We start from the raw sequence: 21,585 nt of genomic DNA, 5'->3' as shown, positions 1-21,585 counted from the left end.
ACTAGATTCCGCCCCCCAAAAAAAGGCTAAAAAAAACATGCTGGAAAGGACACAGGAAGTCATTCTGCCACTGATGATTTCAAGTGGCCACCTTAAGGGAGAATTTGGCAGACATGTCCATCCTGAGCAGCACCACAAAAAAAGTCTCAAGCTATGCCCAGAAAGACACAGCAAGTATTTCCTTTCGGTTTTAGGGTTGTTTTGGTCATTTCCTTCAAAGATGAACTTGTAAAGATTCTGGGACTGCTAAAAAAAGAAAAAAAAAAGAAATTTGGAGGCTGCTGCTACATTGCTAGTATGACTTATTTGTAACGGTGTGTTACTATAATGTTGTTGTATTATTATTATTTTTTATTTTATTTTGAGCCTACACAAACAGATGACACTAAATTGCCAAAGATAACTTTGTTTGTGTCAAAAGTACGGCAGTAAAGTTGTTTGGGTGTGGAGGTGGTGCATCCAAGAAATGTTTGACACTAAACTTTGACTATTTACAGTTTTCATCGTCATGCGTGGCTAAAGTTTTCTGATTGGGCAGAAAAGCCTTAAGTCCCAACCTCCAAGTGAGTTCCGGACGCAAACATCACCTTGCTGACTTTCAACCGACGTTAATTAGCGCAACACCTCCACTAGCGCTGCGATGTTCACAGCTAACGCTATGAGATGTCTTCTTCTTCTTCTTCTTCTTCTTCTTCTCTCGCCGTGTCGTTAATTACCCGAGCGTGGCGCATGTTTTCCTGACATTCCGCCTCTTTAATTGGGCCGAGCCGGACCCGCTTTGTCAGCCGGGTCCTCCTTTCCGTGTTTTGCTCTCTGCTAACTGCTGCTAATTAATCTGCCAACTTCCCACCATGGCTGCTCACCTTCTCGTTTTCTGTGTCTTCTTCCTGTCGCCGCTGCCGCCGTTGCCGTCTTCAGGGCTTCGGCTTTGTAACCTTCGAAACGAGCACAGACGCCGACCGCGCACGGGAGAAACTAAACGGTACAATCGTAGAGGGACGCAAGATCGAGGTGCTTTCTCTTTTTCTTCACGCGCCTTGTCCCTCGCAGCACGACAGCATCCTGATGATGATGATGATGATGATGATGATGGTGGTGGTGATGATGATGATGATGATGATGATGATGATGATGGCGGCATGCATGACAAGTGCATGCTTTCAGCCGTCAGACGCCAGCTTGTTGGCGTCTCGGGTCTTGGCGGGAAAAGCCGTCGCCAGTCAAAGCACGTTTGGAGTTGGTGTCGTTTTTGTTTTTGTGCATCCCGATCACGGTTGGGCAAAATTTGCTCATCAAAAAGTGTATTTTATGTATTTATTTCCATTTAACTTTGATAATCCTTCCATTGCACAGGTGGGCCTGATCTTGTCGATGAGGTTGAAAAAAAATAGTTACAACTTAATTAATTAAAATAGAATTAAAAATGTACTTAATTTGACCAATTATTGAATTTATTTTCAGCAAAATGAAATAGTGTATTTTCATGAAATACTAATAATTTGTTCCCATTTTTGTAATTTTATCAGTTTAAGAAATATAACATGTTTGATTTAAATGTAGAGGGCTTTTTTTATTCTTTTTTTAGCATTTACAAGAAATCCAAGAACACCTTATTTAATCAAACAATTTTAGGATAAAAAAAAGGCAAAATTAATATAACAATTAAATGCTAACAGTAAATAATTTTCTTCTATTTTGTATTTGGTCATTTATATTAAATCTAATAATAATAATAATTTTAATACACCGAAAAATAACAACAAAAATAAATCTGTGTAGTTTGATGAAGTCATTCACAATGTTTTAATTAATAATGTATGTACCTAATTTTAGCAATGATTTAATCATAAAATAAATTAAGTGCATTTGTAAAAAAAAAAAAAAAAAAAAGACTAAATGAATCAAATGTTGCAGCAAGAAACGTGCCAATGTCGGAAGGCTTGAGTGCGGTTTTGCTGGGGTTGCGCTTTTGCCCGCCCTGATCGGCGTTGTGCTTGTCGCGTTTCCTCGCCTGCACGCTCAAACGTCGTTTCTGCATGCGACCAAAGTTGTTGTTGTCCTTTTCCTGCCGGTGACGTCGTTGTGGTTGTTGTGGTTCAGGTGAACAACGCCACAGCGCGAGTGATGACCAACAAGAAAGTGGCCAACCCCTACACCAACGGTCAGTCACAACACGAACTCTGGCTTCAAACTCTTATTTTAATCCATATTCAAAACCCTATCTTGAAGCACATATTTCAAACCCTAATTTGAAGCCCGAACACTGCACTGGCCGGAAATGTCCGGTCTGAGAAATCTCGTTTGGAACCCCAAACCGAGATTTGACACCATAAACCATATTTAAAACCATAATCCAAGTTTTCAAACTTTTTTTAAAAAATTGAGACTCCAAATCTTGTTCGAAACTCCCATTTGAAACCCTAACTCTGGCTTGAAACCCTAATTCATGTGCTTAAAACTCTAACTGTTGCTTGAACACGTCTATCATTAAACATGATACCGGTCATTTGAAACCCTAATCCAAGTTTTAAAACACTAAATGGAAAATTTTAATCCTTGTCATGACCCTAATTTCAAACCCTAAACATTGTTTGAAACCCTATTCTGAGTTTTACCACCCTAACTGGAAACTTTTAGCCTTGTTTGAAACTCTAATTTGAAACCCCACCCCTGACTTCAAAAATGAATACGAGTCGTAACACCCTAATTGGAAAATGTAACCCTTGTTTTAAACCCTAATTTGAAACCCTAATCCAAATTGTTAACTTCAACACTTACTTGAAAGTCTTCGATTCTTGTTTAAAACCATTTGAAAGCCTAATCCAAGTTTTAAAAGCCTAATTTGAATTTGTTATCCCTTGTCAAACACCTAAAATAGGCTTGAAACCCTAACCCTTTGTTTACAACCCTAATCCAGCCAGGTTTTGGTCAAGATGGTGTGAATGGAAACTGTCTGTTTGTCTGTCAAAGTTGTTTTTTGTGTTTTTGCACGCAGGTTGGAAGTTGAACCCGGTGGTGGGCGCCGTCTACGGCCCCGAGCTGTACGCCGGTAAGTCCACTCGCTCGCATGCAACTTGCCATCAATCCCACCTCCTACGCCAGCTGCGCCCCAATAAGCGGCCGGCTGACAATCCGTGATTCACCGCCGTTTCGTTTGCCCAAAAAAAAAAAAAAAAAAAAAAAAGATTTGGGGAGCCCTCGCTGGCGTTATCAGATGACATGACGAGCGCGTGCCGACGGATTTGCCCGCAGCCGAAGATTGACTTTTACGCGGCAAGCCGACGTGAGAGATCCACATTGAGATTTGTTTATTTCGTTTGGACCGCCGGAAAGACCAATGAGGAGGGGTGGGGCATTGAGGGGGTGGTGCAAGATGAGCTCAGTGGGTTTTTCCGCCGCCACCATCTTTGCGAGTACACGTCAGATGAAGCCTTTTGCATTTTAATGAGGGCCGAGTGCCGCCTTCATTTGCAGGAAGTGCTGAGCGCGCGGCGGCGCCGACGCTGCTTTTTAACGAGCGTCTTTCCTTCCTGCTCATTAGACTAAAATGTGTCGGTTCCCGCCGCAGCTTTACGCTGGCACGCTAAATAAGCCGTCGCGACGGGAACAAGCACTCGCCCCTCATTTTTATGGCCCCGCCACATCCGCCTGACTCCACCTCCGGGCAAACGTCGAACAATTCATTCAGTATACCAACTCATCTCATTCAATACAATGCCGGGCAAGTTTAGGCACCTGACACTTGAAAAAAACAAAAAAAAAGAGCATTACACATTCTGTATTTAAACAAACTCCTAGCTTAATGCTAACACATGATTGTAAATGCAATTGAAGGGTTAACATGTATCATCTGTGGCAGTGTAAAAATGCTTTAAGCAACAGATATTTGAACACAAGTGGTCAATCAACACATGTGGGCAGACAGAATTATTACTGGCATGCCTTCTTTATCCTCTGCAAAGAGTTGCTAATATTCTCTTAGTCTCTTAGGAAACGCTTGCCTTGTCTGCTTGGCAGTATTATACTGCCGACCGGTGGCCACACACCAGAAGGAGACTTCTTAACCAATTAATGATGTCATCGAGACGCGCAAACTGTTATATTCTTTACATTCCATTTAATGGTGTTATTACTATATGCTTTTATAAAGTACAGTACAGTATTATAGAGTGCTATTTTCCTTATTCAGAAACATTTATTATTATTATTATAATAAACATTTGTGTTGTGATTTTGGGGGAGGCTGGAAGGGAGGAACGGCATTTCCATTCATATCAGTGGGCAAAGAGGATTTGAGATACGAATGCTTTGAGTTGCCGGCATGGTCATAAAACGCAAAATGTCTTTAAATATGGTGACGGAATATTAAGCCGCTATCTCCGACTCCAAGTACTCATATTTAGCGGAGGAGAGCTCTTAAATCATTAGCGTGGCCTTTAAAACTGTGTAGGATGAAGCTCTTCTAGTGGATGTGATTGGACGGTGTACCTAATGAAGCGGCCGTTGACACAGCATCAAATGCACATTCCCGCACATTCCCGCACGTACGCACGCTCACACACAAACACAATGGATCTCATAAATCAGCGAGAGTGCGCTCCTCCACTGCAGCCGGGCGGGGCCGTCTGATTTATGGGCGCATTATTTTTCAAGTGGTCTGGACTCCTCCAGCCCGGGTGGACGCGGCGGAAAAAGACAAAGGTGCTTTTTACGAGGAGCAAGTGAAAGCATCGCGCCGCTGGAATCCACCTCTTGAAAAAAACAAAGAAAAAAAAAAAACGTGCGTCGGATGCAGTTTTGGGGCGCGTCTGCGGGGGCGGCAACGGCGATTAATCACGCTTTATCAGCGCTCATTTCCGAGCGGGAGATCGCCCAAATTGGGGGCTATAAATCGCGGCCGGCTGACAGCGCGCTTCGTCTCCATTCATCGGCCGCACCGCAGCTCCACGTTGATTGTCCTCAAAAGCATTCGCCAGAATGACAGATGACGGTGCCACGACCGCTCCCGCCCGCTACGAGTAGCCCTCGCTAGTGCCCCCTGGAACGTTTTGAATAAATAAATACAAATAATCAGCGACTGACACCAGTTTTAACGATCGACATAAAGTTAAGTGGATGTGTTTACTGTGACAAGACTCACAGAAAATTCTCGAGAACCCATGTCCAAAAGGAAGTCGGCCATTTTGGTTTGAAGTGGCCGTTTTGGCCCAAATTCCTCAGTCTCCCCCCCAGCAAGTTGGAAAAAAATCAGCCGCTGACAGTAGTCTTACCCATCAACACGAAATTTGGTAAATATGTTTCATGCTAAGATGCATGAAAAAGTCTTAATTAAAGACCCATGTCCAGAACTGAACAGGAAGTCGGATATTGGGCGAAATTCCTCCGCGGTGCCCCCCTGGAAAGTGTAAAAAGAAAAAAAGACCAACACAAAACTGGGTGTCAGTGAAACAGAAGGTATGGAAAAGGAGGCCCATGCCCCAAACTGAGTAACAGGTCATCCATTTTAGTTGCATTTGGTAGTTTTTATTAGTTGTTTGCCAGTTGTTTCAGGACCACGGACAACTCCCCCTTCGGCTTTGCTAACAAAGGAGGTGGCGAGAGGAGCTCCCTTCCTTTTTATTTATTTAGTTTTTTTTTTTTTTACATCCAGAGCACTCGTTAAAAGAAGAGGAAGGCTAATTGGCGTCTTCATGAATGTGGACAGATCCTCTCATTGTTGGCGTGTACGTTTGGGGGCTAATTAAGCATCTAACTCTTGATGAGATGAAGCTGTTCGAGACCCCGGCGCTGATTAAACCCTTGCGTTAGTCGCATCAACCCCGTAAAACGTTGCCAGCCGCCGCTTAGCACCCTGTAAAACTCATACAGTCAACTCTCACCGACCTGCATTTTGTTTTTTTGTAGAACGTAACTTAACTGTAGCCGGGTGGTAAACGTCTCACGATGATGCAGAGAAAGGTCCGGGGAGCGATTGGCAGCAGTGGAGGGATGGCGGCACTCAATTTAATGAAATGACTTTTTATACTAATTCGCTCGTCTTTATAAAGTCAGGGATTGATGCTAAAGTTAAGCGGCTCACTACTACGCAGTGGAACCACGTGATCACCCGCTGTCAATCAGTAAAGGAATCGGAACCAAAATGACAACTATTGAAAATGTAAATTCATTTTAAAAATTCAACAGAAACACGAAAAGAATGTGTGAAAACGTTTTACTTTTTACAGCAAAACACAGAGGCCAAAACACAAAAATAGCAGTATTGGCATTATAACTCAAATTAAAGATTTAAGATTTAATTACAAACATTTTGAAAATGTAATTTTAAATGATTAACGTAATCGTGTAAACATATTTTCTTTAAATGTCCGATGTTCGCGTAAAATATTTATTAAAAAAAAGAGATTTCTTTGACAACAAATCACAAAGGAAAAAATCTAAAATTGTGTGCATATTTTGAAAATCAATCATCTGTAAGCCATTTATTTTTAAGGCTACTGTTTTAAAATGAGTTAGAAATTATATTAAGGTGTTTGGGGATCAGAGTTTGGCATATGTTTAGGCTTTGAACGTTTAATATGGGCAATTGTATTAAAAAAAAAAAAAAGTTCATAATTTCTTTGCTCTTCACCATACGGTACTTTCCCCTTCGCTTTGTTCCCGGAGAATGTTTGACGTTAGCATCGGCGCTGCGTCCACGCAGACCGTTGTTGCCTAGCGAGGTGTGACAGCGGCGTGATTTATGGCTTATTATTGAAGCAGCGTAGCCTATCGCCGGCTCGTTATGAGTTTACCTTGGCATACATCAGCGCACGCGTGTCGCATACCAATGTAAACAAATACATGAAAGAACAACAGCCCGTTTCGGGCCACATTTACAAATGCTAACGAGACCAACGCCGCGTCCAGGTCGGCATAAATCAACACGGGCTGCTTGTGGTTTGTTAGCCCGGTCGCCAACATGTGGCCGTCACCCGGGACAAATGAGATGCGTGCAATGAAGCAGTTTTTCCAGAATCCTACCAACACATAAGCAACCAACATAATTGCCACGCGCTAACAAACCTTCACAGAGCTGAGACAGTGTTAGCATTAGCATTAGCACTTATCTGATGCAATCTTGCTGAGCTAACAGGATGATGAGGTGAGCAATCACCAATTTGTTATCCAAGATGCTAAAGTGTGGGCGTAGCCTCAGCGAAATGAGAGGCGAATTTGTGTAGATGTGTAATGCTTCAATTTGACAGTTATCCTGCTAACAGGCAAACAAAGAAAACAACTGTCACTGTTAGCATTACCACGCAGCTGACGCCATCTCACTAAACTAATGCAACATCGAGCTGAGCATAAATCACAAGAAGCTGCTAGAGGTTTATTAGCTGGGGCGCTAATGTGTGGCTGTCGCCTGAACAAACTAACACGCTAATGTGTGTGGAGACCCGCTAACACGGTTAATAATCCTAATACACAACCAGTCTGAACTGGTTAACAAATCTTCTGGGAATGCGACAGCGAGCTCAGATAGTGTTAGCAATAGCATTAGCATTGACATGATCAAGGGGAGAGTAAGTCACCTGAGCCCGTTAGCACTTTGTTAGCCACGGCACTGATAGTGTTAGGGTGTGCAGCAGGTTAGGTTAACTAAAAGATCAAAAGTGTGCTGGGCAGATGAAAAGAATACTTTGAGGAGTTGATGAATTAGGAATGCCTCGGCTTTAATTTGACATCAATGTCACGAAAATCCAAAAACTGATAGCTCTATGTTGCTAGACTAACCGCTACCAGCTAGGCGCGCTAATAGCTGATACCAGCAAAGGGCAGCGTTGGGCAAATGGTAGGCATCGTGAAATCTGTCTTTTGTTTTGAAAAAAGCCACGCGGAACTGCTTGGAGGTGGAGCGATGCGTTGGAGTTGAGCGCGGACAGCGAGTCGGGCAGTTCATCCCAAACGCATCGGACACACATTATTAACTCGGCCCGCGCGGATGCCGCTGGCCGTGCCGGAGCACCGCCACTCCAGTGGCCCGTGGAGAATTCACTTGGAAAGCGAACGCGGCGGAACGACAGCAATAGAGTAGCGGGATGAGAGAGAACGGGGCGCCGGCGCCGGTGGCGGGCCTGGTGTTTGGTGTGCGTACCTTCACGATCAATATTTGTCTAATAGGTGACAAAAACATTGAACCCTTCAATAAAATACAACCCACTCATCAGAAATACTGATCAATAAAATGTCTTCAATCATTACAGATGTGTTTTGCACGTCTAACTTGGCAGGAGCAACTTTTGCTGTGACCAACCAATCAGTACAGAAAAAAGGATGATGTCATCAAGGCCCAGCACAAATTTGAAATCCGATTGGACCAGCAAGTACTGATTGAAAGGTTTCCGGGTAGAGTAGAATGATATGGTTACAAGAACCATGACAAAATTTCAAAATGATACTCTATGAACTTATTTTTTACTCATTTTAGAGCACACGTCGCCAGTTGCCAGGAGCTTTGGCCTGGGCGGGGCCGTACTGCACGAAGTGACGGGCTGCGGTGCGAAACCATTCGAACGGCACCGCGCTCACACTGACTGAAGGTTAAACACCAACGTTGAGCCCCACTTGGCCCGCGACCCTCCACTCGTCCTTCACCCCGAGCTCGGCCGCCGTTGGCCCGAGCTGCTCCCAGATGGCTTAGAGATGCGGGTCACCGCGAGGTCGGGGGGAGTAGGGGGCGGGGGGTCTCGGCCGTCCCGGCCCATCTGCTTCATTTCCCCTGCGGGGAGCTTGTGAACATCTCGTCACCTTCACCTTTTTTTCCAGCTCGGTGGCATTTTTGCATCCGTCAACGGCGACAATGCCGACGGTCCAGAGGACCTCCGCACTGGGCCTCAAAAGTACCCGCCCCCAAAAAAATGATAATAATGAAAATAATGTTCATAAAAAACGTTTGAATTAAAAGTTACATGGTCAATACAAACAGTAAAACGCATGAGCCGATGAATGCTAGTCAGAATAAAACTGCAATAGAACACAATACTGCTGAATGAGGGGCAAAATGAAACCTGCCCTTTGTCCTCGCACGCCGCCCATGTTTTCTGTCAGCAGGTAAATCAAGTGTGTGTGTGTGTTTCCATAGTAACGGGTTTCCCGTACCCCGCCACGGGCGCCGCTGTGGCCTACAGAGGGACCCACTTGCGAGGTCGGGGGCGGGCCGTCTACAACACCTTCCGCACGGCCCCGCCGCCGCCGCCTATCCCGGCTTATGGAGCGTAAGTAGCGCTTACTCGTGTTTTTTTTTGTTTCGTTGTTTTTTTTGTTTTTTTTTTTACTTCCTGTTGTGACTGCTTCCTTAGCAAAGTAGAGGTGCTACAAGAGACATATATTACGATTCTTAGTGCATTACAGTCTTTTTTTTCTCTACTTAGGTGTTTTTAAATTCATTTTATGATAACGTGCATGCACTATTACTATTTATTTTGGTGAGTGATGAGGGGTCCCTTAGTGGGCGCCGCGTCCTTGCCGCTATCACAAGTGTGTGCGCGCGCGTACGTGTGTGTGTGTGCGCGCGCGCGCGCGCAAGAGCTACAAAAGCCTCAGGCAGCCGAGATAGCGTTAGCATTAGTGCTGACCGCATTGCTGATCGCTTGGCTTTGTGTGGCCTTCACCAGCACTTGCTTTCGCCTCTTATCGGCCGTGTGTATGTGTGCGTGTACACTTACAAAAATATTTGACTCGGAAAATCGGTTTTGATTTAAAATATGTGAGTGCAATCGACCGGAACCAACTTGTCCCACTTTTAAAATATGCATAGATACGTATCATCGTCTTTTATTGGAGATATATCTTTGAAGACCGTATATATATCGAACTGTATATATGTACTACCAAAAATCAGGTTTGGAAACTAATTATAATATAAATAAATGCAGTATGTCACTGCTTGACGGATTTGTTTTAATGTGTTTAATCAATTCAACGTTGGAGGATTTGAAAGTGCTTTCTAATGCTTTCCTGTTTTGTCCCTCGCAGGGTGGTGTACCAAGACGGCTTCTATGGTGCAGAGATCTACGTGAGTACATTCGTAGGTTGGTGGGGCCTAGCAGGGGGAGGGGGTTGGTTGGATGGGGGGCCCTCTGGGAACAATGTGATCCCCCCACAGCGTTGGGCAGCGCCCTGCTCTCGCTGCCAAGTCGGCGTCGATTAGGCCGGCGTCGCCTATGCCAAGAAACCTGACAAGAACACTTAAGACCCCCTCGGCTGCAGCCGCCCAGACTTCCTGTCCCGCGTCCTCCCGTTTTGCACATCCTTGTGCACTTCCCGCGGCCCGGGCCGGGTATCCCAAACCACCCCCGGGGGCTGGTGGGGGTGGAGGTCTCGCACTGGCCCGAGTGGATCCCGGCCAACATGGCCGTGCCGGAGATAAGAGGGCCGACCGAAGATAAGGGGATTAGTCGTCCCCGCGGAGATGTCTGCGCGGGCGGGTTTGGCTTCAGGGGTGAACAACGCCCTTGATGGGAAGGAAGGGGAGATAATACCCAAATTAGCGCCGTGCCCCATTTCAGAGAGGGGGGTGGGGGGCTGACGTCCCCCACAGCACCGTCATTGAGATAGCGAGATGACAGTCACCTCTTACTTTCATGCTGGGAGCGTCTGATAGAGAAGAGCCATCGATATATGACCCCATCCCCCTCTGAGATTTATGACCCCACCTCCGCTGCCTCCGTCCGCGGCGCCCGCCATGATGCGGCCGAGATGTTTGCCGCTGTTTATCGGAAGAAACCCGCCGCGCATGACGGATTTGTTTGTCCAGCTTGTTCTGATAATGAGAGCTAAGCCGTCGCTTCAGCGAGGCCCGCACGCACGCACGCACGCTTGCCACCACGCTGTCAAAATCACCGTCATCAGCAACATAATCTCATCACATATGTGATAGATATCAGTTGTAGTTTTGTATTTGAGTTCCACTTTGAATTTAAGATTGCATTTCTGGCATTGATTTTGTTTTCATGGCAACAAGTTAGCCTCCCAAGTGTCACTTGACAATGTAAATGACTGCGGCGGTTGACTTGAGATGAACCGACCATTACACCTGCCGTCACATCAGTACCACCCGGACAAAGTGTCCGCGCGATCGCCATGCCAGCAAGCGTCTCCCTTTGCCGACCTGCTAACAAATTAGCGCAAATCTCTCCCACATGTGTCACTTATGCTAATGCGTGTGCACGCGCGCGCCTCGTGCGCGCTGCCGCGACACAATAACAAATGTGCTGCGCTGTCGTGTGCACCATTTGACAATGCGAGCGGCGGTGATTTATGGCCCCGGGTTTGCGGTGGCGGCTGCAGTTGTAATCAGTCCCGAGGCGTGGCTTTCCCGCAGGAAGTCATCCGCCTGCCACTTCCTGTTCCCTGCGGAAAAACAAACAAACTCAAAGGCAACGCGGGGGGGGGGGGGGCCCGTAGGGCTCGGCGTGAACCTCTGACCTGAAATCTCTGTGAGTTTGAAAATGAACGGTCGCTGCATTATTAAACAGCACCTGAGCAGTGTGCAGGACCCAGATGGGCGGCCATTAATAGAAAAAAGTTGGGCAGCTCCATCTTTCACAGAGTTAGCGCGGCGCCCCGACAATGAGCTCCTTAATATCCTTGCGCACTCTGGCAAATGAACACTCTCCTGCCGCCGCCCCGCCATCACCACGCCCCGCCACCCCCACCGTCTTACTTGATTGGCTAGCCGGCGGCGTGTCGCGGAAAGAAAAAGGATGTTTAATAATGCAGCGGGTGCCTCCTCGCTCTCAAAAATGCTGCGAATTTGGGTGCTCAGTCAAATGTTCAACTGATTAGTGGCTCGCGTATGAAGACCCCGACCCTCACCATGGCAGTCCTCCCTCGTCAGATCGCGGTCCGCTTCCCTGACAGTACGGCGGATTTTAAAATCATACATAGCCAATTTTTTTTTTTTTTTTCTGTCAGAGAACGTAACCGCACGCGATAAACGGGGGGGCTGCTTGGGTACTAACGTCTTCCAGCAAAGCTTGTTGACTCTTTCCTTTCGCGATGGCCTCAAGTAACTAGTTAACCGTTTGCATGCGTACGGGATGGCCACTTGATTAGGGACAGCCCGGTGTTCTCACCTACTCCTCACCAGGCCGACGTCGCCACCCACCGCTGATTTATGGCCCCGCGTTCATTATGGTTGCGATTGAAATCAGCCAGAATATGAGGCCGGCCAAATGTTGAATGGCACCTTCTGCTGTCTGACGAATGATGAATATTTCTTGTTTTGTTTTTCAGGGCGGCTACGCGGCATACAGATTCGCCCAGCCCGCCACCACCGCCGCCTACAGCGACAGGTGAGCGCCGCCGTCGTCCTTGTAGCGGCTAGCCCAGCTAACGTAGCAGTCGAGTCAAAATGTCTTTGGCACTTCAGAGAATATTTTGAAAGTTTGGACAAAATTGGGGGCGTGCTAGAGTTTGTTTTCCCACGTGGCAGGCAGGAGACAATTCCAGCGGATGAATGTGATCTCTGTCAACTTGCTCTCTGGACTTTTCTGACATCCGAGTAGAAGAAAGCATCAACGGCAACGAGAAAAACTCACCTTTTGCAGGACTTGAACTGCTGTTCACGAAGGCTCAAGTTAGGAATGCGCTACGCGAACGATTGCCTGAGCGTGTTGGCCGATAAGAAGTATGTGCGTGCGTGCGTTTGCGCCTGAGAGGATGAAGATCATATCCACAATGTCAACATTTATCAGGCGGGGAAGCAGAAATCACAAACTGGACAAGAGTGCAACTGCTGCCTTTTTTTCCCCCCCTCATTCAATTTTACGGAGACTTTTGCCGCAGATGTCATATAATTGATACGGAGAGCTCGTTTTGTTGGTTTCATTTTGTTTGATTTGCGTCCTGTGGGAAAGCAGCGAGAAATGTAGAAGACCACAAATTATCCAATCTGAGTGGGATTCTGCAAAAAAAAAAAAACCATGCTGATAAATTGTCTCCGGTCGAGGAAAACTAAACGAGGGAGCTTCTACTTTTCCTTCTTGCCCAAATCACTTCTTTTTTTCTTCTTCTTCTGGAGTATCTTTTGCGGCTGCACAGTATATACACGTTTTTTGTTTTTTTTTTAACTACAAAAACGTAGCGTGATTGTCTAGGAAGAAGCCGATTCACACAGAGAGGACAAGGGTGAGAACTAACCGACAGCAACCTGTCCGTGCATTTCTACGACGGACACTCTTCGCGCTTTGCTTTGCAGCCGCGTACACACGACTATGATTCACTTCTTCATCGTATCCTGCTTCTACTAATATTCTTTTTTCTTTTGAACTCACTTGCTTTTTTCTTCTTCTCCTTTGCAGAACTTGCACCTTTTCTTTAGTCGTGTGCTCCTGTGTTGTTGATTTTCTTTTGGAAATGATGTTGTTCTACAAATCAAACTTTTCAAAGCAGGACTCACTTCTTGTCCTTCATCTTGTCTTGGTCTCCGTTTGTGGGATTTGCAGTATTTTTCCCTTCTCCACAAGGTTTCCTTCTCCTTAGTGCGAGAAAGCTGAAGAGCATGTCACTCTCCCCAAAAAAAAAACGTGGCAATTTTCGCAATTGTACTCCTTCCACATTTGGTGGAGACCCATTGAAAGCATTTCAGCTTGAACATTTTCACCTCATTCAGGACATCCGGGAAACTTCCACAGTCCCAAAACGGTGGACTTTTCACTTTTAATGAATGCTTTAATGTTCCTTCCACATTTCTTGAGCGACGCAAACTACCCCAACTGCAAAATGTTCAGCTTCACATGAAGCTTCTCGCAAATTTTCAGCGTCGGATTCTGAAATTTCGGATCTCTTTTTCATTCGCGTCTCCTTCCACGTTAGCGTGCCCGTTTCAAACCGTTTCCAATTTCCAAATGTTTCGCTCATTCGGGCCGAGATCTCCTCAACGCAATCTCCTTCGACGCTTTTGGACCCAGTCAAACTACTGCCAAGTCTCTCATTCCAACAATTCTGCGACATTTCAGTTCAGCGTTTCAACGTTCACTGCTTTGACTTCTTCAAGTGCCGCCGGTCGGTGCACAGGATATTCGACGGCGTGCCGGGTGATGCGCTCAACACCGCCGTGAAACGCAATCCATCAGACGGAACAGCGAGGATGCGGTGGGGAGTTTCTCCGCGCGTTGGACCCCCGGCTGGGCGTCACTCATTCCTGTGAGATGCACTCTCGGCTTCTATCTGAAGATAAGGGGAGCAGCGAGGGAGAGCGTGTGCTGCTCCGCCCGATAACCTCGCTGACCTTCACTCCGCACGCTCGCAAAGGGCCGCATTGAAGTCGTCTCCTTGAGGATGACTTCCTACTTTTTTCTTTTTTTTTTTTTTTTTTTTTTTGAGGGGGGGGGGGGAGCTTGATTTGCCGCCCTCGCTTCTCAGCCGTCTTATCTTCTCGCCACAGACCGAGCGGAGGAAACACGGGAGGCAAATAAATAAATACGAATCTTGTCCCGCCTGCCGGGGAAATCGCAAGGATTAGTTCCGAACCGGCCATGATGAAAAGCCGGAGAGGAGGGCTAGGGGAGTGTACGTATGGCGTGCCCCTCCGGGCGTGACCGTGTTCTCTCGCTCTCATCTTTTGTCTACCGTCGCAAGTACGATTGCGGCATATTCCATCCCGTCGTTGTGTAGCCTAATAGGGAAGGACCGGTCACCTTCCACACATTCGAAAGTTCTCGGTGATAGCGACCAATCTTGTGTTTTGTCTCAACAAGTCAGCAGGGGAGAAATTGGATGGAGCAGGACGGAATGCAGTAGCCCAGCGCTTCCGTCTCGCACGTACACGACAGGAAACATAAGCCGGCTCCCTGTCACAAACACAGAACTGTTGACAGTCACTGTACACATTGACCTTCAACCACATGCTGCTTCACCAAGACTTTTAACATCTGATCACGTGTAGCGGAGATTTGTGATCCATTTCCACGACAGAAGCTGTGGCGCACTCACCGGTCGGTAGTGACAAACATAATTGTAGATAGTTACCGTGCCAAACAAGCTGGAGCCACGTGCTGCTTCACCAAGGCAACATAATGTAAAATGTGGTCAATTGTCACTGCGGCGGCACCTGTCGCGTTTCATCATTGTTCCAGCCGGTGATGACAAACACACGATTATTGATCGCTGCCGTGCCACATAACACGGAGCCACGTGCTGCTTCGTCCGGACGTTTTCTGATCACGCGAAGCGTCTTGTTCCGGTCAACCGCCGCGAGGGCGGCCGCTGGCTGTCGCACACTTGAATGAAATACTTAATAATCAATTGTTGACGTGCTGCTTTCACCGAGCCTCAACCACTTCCTCCGGTCTCGCTTGCAGCTACGGCAGAGTCTATGCAACGGCCGACCCCTACCACCACACGATCGGCCCCGCCGCCACGTACAGCGTGGGAACCATGGTAAGGCTCGCAAAATCGCCCACGTGACCCCGAGATGCATCAACATACACGCACAGTGTTAATAGAAGTGGGCGCAACGTAAAAAAAAAAAAAAAAGAAAGAAAGATGTCATGCTTATTTTGTTGGATGGTTAGTTTAGTTGGTAGGCGTCATGCGTGAAAATGCGTTTGAACTTGAGGTCCACTTGTGTTGACTTGGTTATGGTTTGACTCACAAATGCACACACACATGCATACGCAGTGACACAGTAAACGGGAAAATACATTCACAGAGGGACGGTCCACGTGGTGTTTATTGGTGCCAGCAAGGACCAAACTTTGAAGGCGGCGCGTCGAGCAAAGCTGGAGATGTTAATGTCTGTTTTTAGCTAGCGTTTGCAGCTATCCTGAAACATCAAAGATGAAAAGTTGCAACAACAAACCAAAAAAAAAAAAAAAAAAGCAAATATTCCTTTCATTTGAACAAGTGGTGACTTTCTCCTTTTTGGGTTGTGCGCTGGATGGCGAGCTCATCAAACAAACGGAACCAAAAGCCAAAGAGGGTGGGGCGGGGGAGGGCTTTTTATTTTTTTTTAGTTATTTATTTTTTTTGTCGGTGATCGGCGGCATCCGATTTACTCCCAACGTAAAAAAGCGTAGGGTTCCCCCGATGCAGCTGCTAGCTAAAAGCGTTCATTAATTACGACATTTTTTTTTTTTCTCTTCATTGACTTAATTAGAAATGTGCTGCTTATATGCTTTCCCCTCCACCCCTACCCCTTCCGATTTCCTCCAAATTTCCTTCCATGACGCTTTAATCCCCACTAAAAATAACTGCGCGAGTGTGTGTGTGTGTGTTAGGAGATAAAGTACGCGTGTACACGAGCAGATAGTGTGTGAGCTCACGATAAAAGGCGCCGTGATTTTTAATTACATGTAATCAATGACAACTTTTTTTCAATTTTCATGTCAAATTTCATACAAATAATCATAATACTGAGGTCATCTGCGCTTGGGATAATTCTTTGCATGAAAGTTTTCTTTGCCTTTGAAGACATTGGCTTTTGGATTCCTAATTGCGGCAGGACTACTCCCCCTTTGCCTCTGTGCGAGAGTATATGTGTGTGCGTGCGCGCGCGTGTGTGCGTGTCCTAGATAATGTGAGCCTGACTCGGGGCTGAGGTCCCGCGGCGCTCCTGGAAGATTCCGCCGCTTCGCTAACCCCCCCTCCACCCCCCCACCCCCCACATGAAAGCCGTCCGTCGTTAAAACTCCGCTTGCGAAAAGAACGACAGCAAGGCAGACGGAAAGAATGAAAGAGGGGGGGGGGAAAAGGAAGACCGAAAAAGGGAACAGGAAGAATGAAAGCGCATAAGACTGAGGGGACAAAAAAAAGACAAATGGAACATTTGAAGGAGAGAAAGCAAACAAAAAAGGCAAGAGTAAGAGAAAGCGTTTGACATATGCAGCAAAAAGAGAAAATAAGAGCGGAAAAAAGAACAGAAGGTAAGAGAGAGGGACAGAGAATGAAAGTCAGAAAAACTGAAAAAAATGAAACAGAATGAGAAATGGAAAAAAAAAAGACAAAGAGTATAACTAAAAGAAAAAAGCAGTACATACGACAATAAGAAAAAGAGACAAAAGAAACTCATGGTGTAAGAGAAAAAGACAAACAAAAAAGAGAGAGTGATTAAAAAAAGGCACGGAGAGAAAAAACTAAAGGAAAAGAAACAAAAGGGAAATTGAAACAAAAAGAAAAGAAACAGAACAAAAATAATAACAAAAAAGACAGAAAGCTGAAAAAAAAAATTCCCATGGAAAAAATCACAATCTTTCTTGAACAGTTATATTTTTCCCAGAATTAAATGAGCAAAATTACAAGAAACTACGTTTAAAAAAAGATCAAAACATGACGAGATTTTGAGTGGACATCTAATTTTGCTACTGTTGAACCCTAAAAGTAAGCAGGCTGATTCTCAAGATTTCATGAGGTGTCGCGTGACTTCAGCGCTGAATCGGAATGGCTTTATTCAGATTTCACACTTTTTCACGTTATTTGATTTTTTTCGTTCCTTTTCCGACGAATTGCGCGAGGCACTCGCCAGCTTGGTCAAGTGTGACGACTGGAAGGAAATTTGAGGACAAAAGCAGTCCCAACAATGACAAAAGAAATTGATACAAGTCAAAGTCATGTTACGTGAAAGTGCTGACGTGAATGCTGATTGGTCCTTTTTCATCTTTGATGTTGCAGGCTAGCCTTTACAGAGGAGGGTACAGTCGCTTCGCGCCCTACTAAAACCACCAAAGAACACACACGCACACACACACCCCACCAAAAACACAAAAAAGGAACTTTTGGGGGGGGGGGAAATACCCCCCCCCCTCCCCCGTGTGGAGACAAAGCTTCTCCTCCAGCTGACTTTTCCACACACTTTTGTCTCCTTCATTCTTTTTTTGCCACTTTTTTTTTGCTGTTTGTTCTTCTTTTCAATGATTGAATTGTGGTCTTGTGTATATGTATATATATATATATAAATGCTAGACGTTTTTTTTATGCTTAAAAATATGTATGTTGACACAAATGTTTTTTTGGCATTTATTTGCATTTTGCACATTAATATGCAAATATGAGAAGTAGAGTGGGCTAACACCATTTTTGCCATTTTGTGACTTTAAAGACGACTTTTTGTGGATAGCGCGATGGGGGTCAGGCCGGCCCACCAAAAATACACAAATAATCGATGGCCGTTATAATTGTACTGAATTAAGAAAAAGACGTTCACTATTCGTGGGCATTCAGGTCCCCTGTCAAAACCAAAAACACGCCAATAATTGACCCCATTATAATTTTTGAATAAGTGATCCCCTACTTAAACCGCCAAAAAGCATTTATCATGAAAAACGGGTTGGCCCCGCCCCAAAATAAACAAATTAACAAAATTAAATACCCAAAATATATACATTTTTTTTTAATTATTGTTTTTTCTTAAATGAGTGCAACAGTGGTCCAAGTCCAAATATTTGTTGTCTCCTAAGGTCACCAACCTTTTTGAAGCGAACAGCTCCGCGTTGCGCACAGATGAATGCGAAGGGCTACCAAAACCATACACACTTCTGAAATAACGCATTTGCTCAAATCAACTTTAATAACATTATCACTGTACGCTATTATTAATAATTGATGGTATTCGTTTGCGACGACACCGACCATGTTGATGACGAAGAAACACAAACACCAATATGCGAGACTTTTCTATAAATCTCTGCCGGTGTTCCCATTTTCAAATTGTCACTTCTACAACGTTGCTAGGAAATCACAATATCCTCTCACTCTGAAGCTATTTTTACAAAAGGCCCACGGGCTACACATGAACGTCTTGAGGGCAAACACATGGATGACCCCGTGCTCCAAAGCTGAAGATTTGTTTCAATCGTGCGCTTTGCAAATTGCAGTTGGCCCGGCGTTGCGCTGACCAATTCTCCAAAGTGCAGAGTGCAATAAAAGACTGCCTCCTGTAGGTCAAAATTGCAACTAGTATCCACTTGAAATGACAAGCATGCAGTTAGCCCACTCAAGATGTCAGTGGCTCAAATACGCTCACGGTGATTTGTGAGCAGTGTTCCGCAGCCCGGAAAAGCTGAAAACATTTATGAACCCACCTTTTTATTTATGAAAAAAAATATATAACATGCAAAAAAAAGCTACAATGTACTGCAATGTAGCATCAGTTGTACATAAACGTGTTTAAATGTACACACGCACACACACACGTGTGTTTTCTATATGTATTCCTATATGAAGTGTGCTTGCAGTATGTTTGAGGACAACATAGTCTAATTTGAAAGGTTAAAAAATATTGTTACCTTATTCCTATTATGTTGTCAATATCATGTGACAGAGTAACTTGATGTGTGTTAGAATAAAGCAGTTAGAACAGCCGGTTGAAGCTTTTAAAACATTGTGAATTTGTTTGTTGCTGTAAATTGATGATAATGCTGCCAATCGGCAGGATTGACATCAATGTTTGTACGTTTTTTTTTTTTTCTTTCCTTTTTTCCACTCGTCAACTGGCTTTGAAATTCACTGAGTACCGTTTGTTTTGAGATATGATATCTGTCATTTCAGCTGAAAAATCTCCAAACACCGTCGTTTATCAATTGTACTTTTGCTATAAAACACGTCGTAATAGTTCCCAAAAATGTCCAAAGTCCAATTTTATCAAAGCGGTAAATTTTACTTTATCCACTTTATCCACAGCGTACGTTGTCCAACTAGCAGAGGTAGGCATTTTACTCAATTTTGCTGGTCCGTCATTTGTCATCTGTCAGCAGCCAGGGTCCGTCAATTTTCATGACGAACGGATTCGTAGTAGTCTGTCAGTCCGTCCGAAGTCCGTTGGTCCGTCATTCGGCCCGACCAAAAAAACCTCTGAAAAACGGGCGTCCACCAGTGACGGACTGTTGGACGCGTTTGGTGAAGATCACCCTGCCAGATGAAAACTCACGCCCGTCATTCATCAGTCCGTCATTTTTAAAAGGTGTCCCGTCAATCGTCGGCAAAACGGGCGTGTCAGTCCGACAGAATGCCCACCTCTGCCTACTAGCTAGCACGAAGCTTAGCTAACCGTCTCTCGGGTCCAGCGACCGAATTTGCAAACTCCCTTCATGCTAGCGCGGCGTGAGCGGCCAAGAGCAAAGTAATAACAAAGGCGTTGATACACTTCCGAACTTGTCTAAAGCAATGTGCATCAGGTGTAGTCTAGCATTAATCAGGTGACGCTAATATTAGCCGTTCGAGTTGGTTGCAATGCTATGAATGGCGAGTTAGCGAAGCAGGCTTGGGGATGCTCTTGCAGATGTTGGCGGCGGTGGACGCTGATTGAAGGCGTCACGTCGTCTCCAGGTGGACAGTTCGGGGGGAGCGCAACGTCTGCACTACAAAGCGGCGGCGAAGTTCCAGCCTTGATTTATTTACCGACGGGAGGCACGCGGGGACGGCTCGCCGTCGCCACGGATTAGCCGGCGTCGACGCTGACGTCGATCCCACGGCGCAGCGTGCCAGACTTTTCACTTTGCCTGCACAAAAAGTTGCAAAGTGGGCTGGCGTCATGACGCGCGCGGAAAAAAGATGTGATGAGAAGTCTCGCGGGCGGTGGGGGGAGGAGCTCGCTCGCTCGCTCGCATGCAAAGGAGCTCCAACGCTGCAACTGTTACCCCGAGATGTTCTTTGGTCTCAAAAACATTCCACTTTTTTCTGAAAAAATGTCAACTTTTTCCTCAAAAATACAACTTTCCCCTTTAAAAAAAAAATCAAATAATAGTAAAATGTAAAAAACAAAACTTGTTTCCCTAAAAAAAAATATTTTTCCAAAATGTAGGAGGGGGAAAAAATCTCAAACGTATGAATAAATCTAAAAACTACAACTATCTTCTCAAAAATATGTCAAGAAAATTCTGAAAGGAATAACCTTTTGTAAAGTACAATTACATTTAAATTCAATTTTTTAATAAAAATCTAAAAAAAAGAATTGTGTCAATTTGTCCTGTGTGCAGTAAATATGAAACGTCGGGAAGAGGAAGCAGCGCTCGGCACGGTTGGACATCGCGGACAAGAGGAGGTGAAGCAACTTTTGCATAACGGCGGGAGGGAGGTGTATAAAACGGCGGCATCGACGGCCGCCTCCCCCACCCACCACGGACCGACCGTCTTTTCTGGGGCGGCCGACCGGCCAGGAAAAAAAAAAGACAGAAAGAAAAGCGTTCGGATGAGCAGCGTCCCGTTACTACAAAACATTTTATTTTTCTATACTTTTGTCACGTGTGTGTATAAAGGCGTATAAATATATATATGTACAAATATGTCTTTTTATGTTTTGCGGGGGAGTTCAGAACAGGCGGCCAGATGTGGCGGAGGAGGGAGACCCTGCGTCTCCTCTCCTCTTCCTCCTCCTTTACTTCCCTTTCTCCCCATGGACGCTGTCGTGATGTCACTTCCTGCCGGCAGCACCTCCCCCACACCCACCCCTTTGGTTTACAGCACCCCCCGGTGGAGGAGGTTCCATCCGCGGCCGAGGACTGGAAAGTCGGTCGCGGATGAGTCGGAAGGTTGGCGGCTTAGATGAACGTCGGGACTTCCCGGAGGACATCTCCACCGGCGGCGCCCGTCCGATGCGGGCTCAGATGA

The 21,585-nt window shown here is 45.6% G+C and overlaps 1 protein-coding gene across 6 annotated transcripts in view; it reads left to right on the top strand.

Annotated features, from left to right (window-relative positions):
• LOC147134099 (RNA binding protein fox-1 homolog 3-like) overlaps nucleotides 1–21,103 on the top strand; it is a 246,791-nt gene extending 225,688 nt beyond the window's left edge. For 3 of the 6 annotated variants that reach the window (XM_086054990.1, XM_086054988.1, XM_086054994.1), the window contains 8 exons: nucleotides 919–1,011; nucleotides 2,101–2,161; nucleotides 2,996–3,049; nucleotides 9,122–9,254; nucleotides 10,015–10,054; nucleotides 12,277–12,335; nucleotides 15,345–15,423; nucleotides 17,653–19,324. In XM_086054990.1, coding sequence (XP_085911116.1) covers nucleotides 919–1,011; nucleotides 2,101–2,161; nucleotides 2,996–3,049; nucleotides 9,122–9,254; nucleotides 10,015–10,054; nucleotides 12,277–12,335; nucleotides 15,345–15,423; nucleotides 17,653–17,697 — 564 coding nt within the window. In that variant the 3' untranslated portion in view covers nucleotides 17,698–19,324. Of the gene's footprint in view, nucleotides 1–918; nucleotides 1,012–2,100; nucleotides 2,162–2,995; nucleotides 3,050–9,121; nucleotides 9,255–10,014; nucleotides 10,055–12,276; nucleotides 12,336–15,344; nucleotides 15,424–17,652; nucleotides 19,326–20,954 lie in introns of those variants that run through there. The other 3 variants (XM_086054989.1, XM_086054991.1, XM_086054993.1) reach the window with 3 other exon arrangements.
• The last annotated feature ends 482 nt before the right edge of the window (nucleotides 21,104–21,585 follow it).

This window comes from Filicampus tigris, chromosome 16 (genome assembly GCF_054856515.1).
Source record: "Filicampus tigris isolate MCC_2025a chromosome 16, RoL_Ftig_1.0, whole genome shotgun sequence".
NCBI lineage: Eukaryota > Metazoa > Chordata > Actinopteri > Syngnathiformes > Syngnathidae > Filicampus > Filicampus tigris.
The sequence above is the reverse complement of the archived record's forward strand: the minus strand, read 5'-3'. Positions and strand labels throughout refer to the sequence as shown.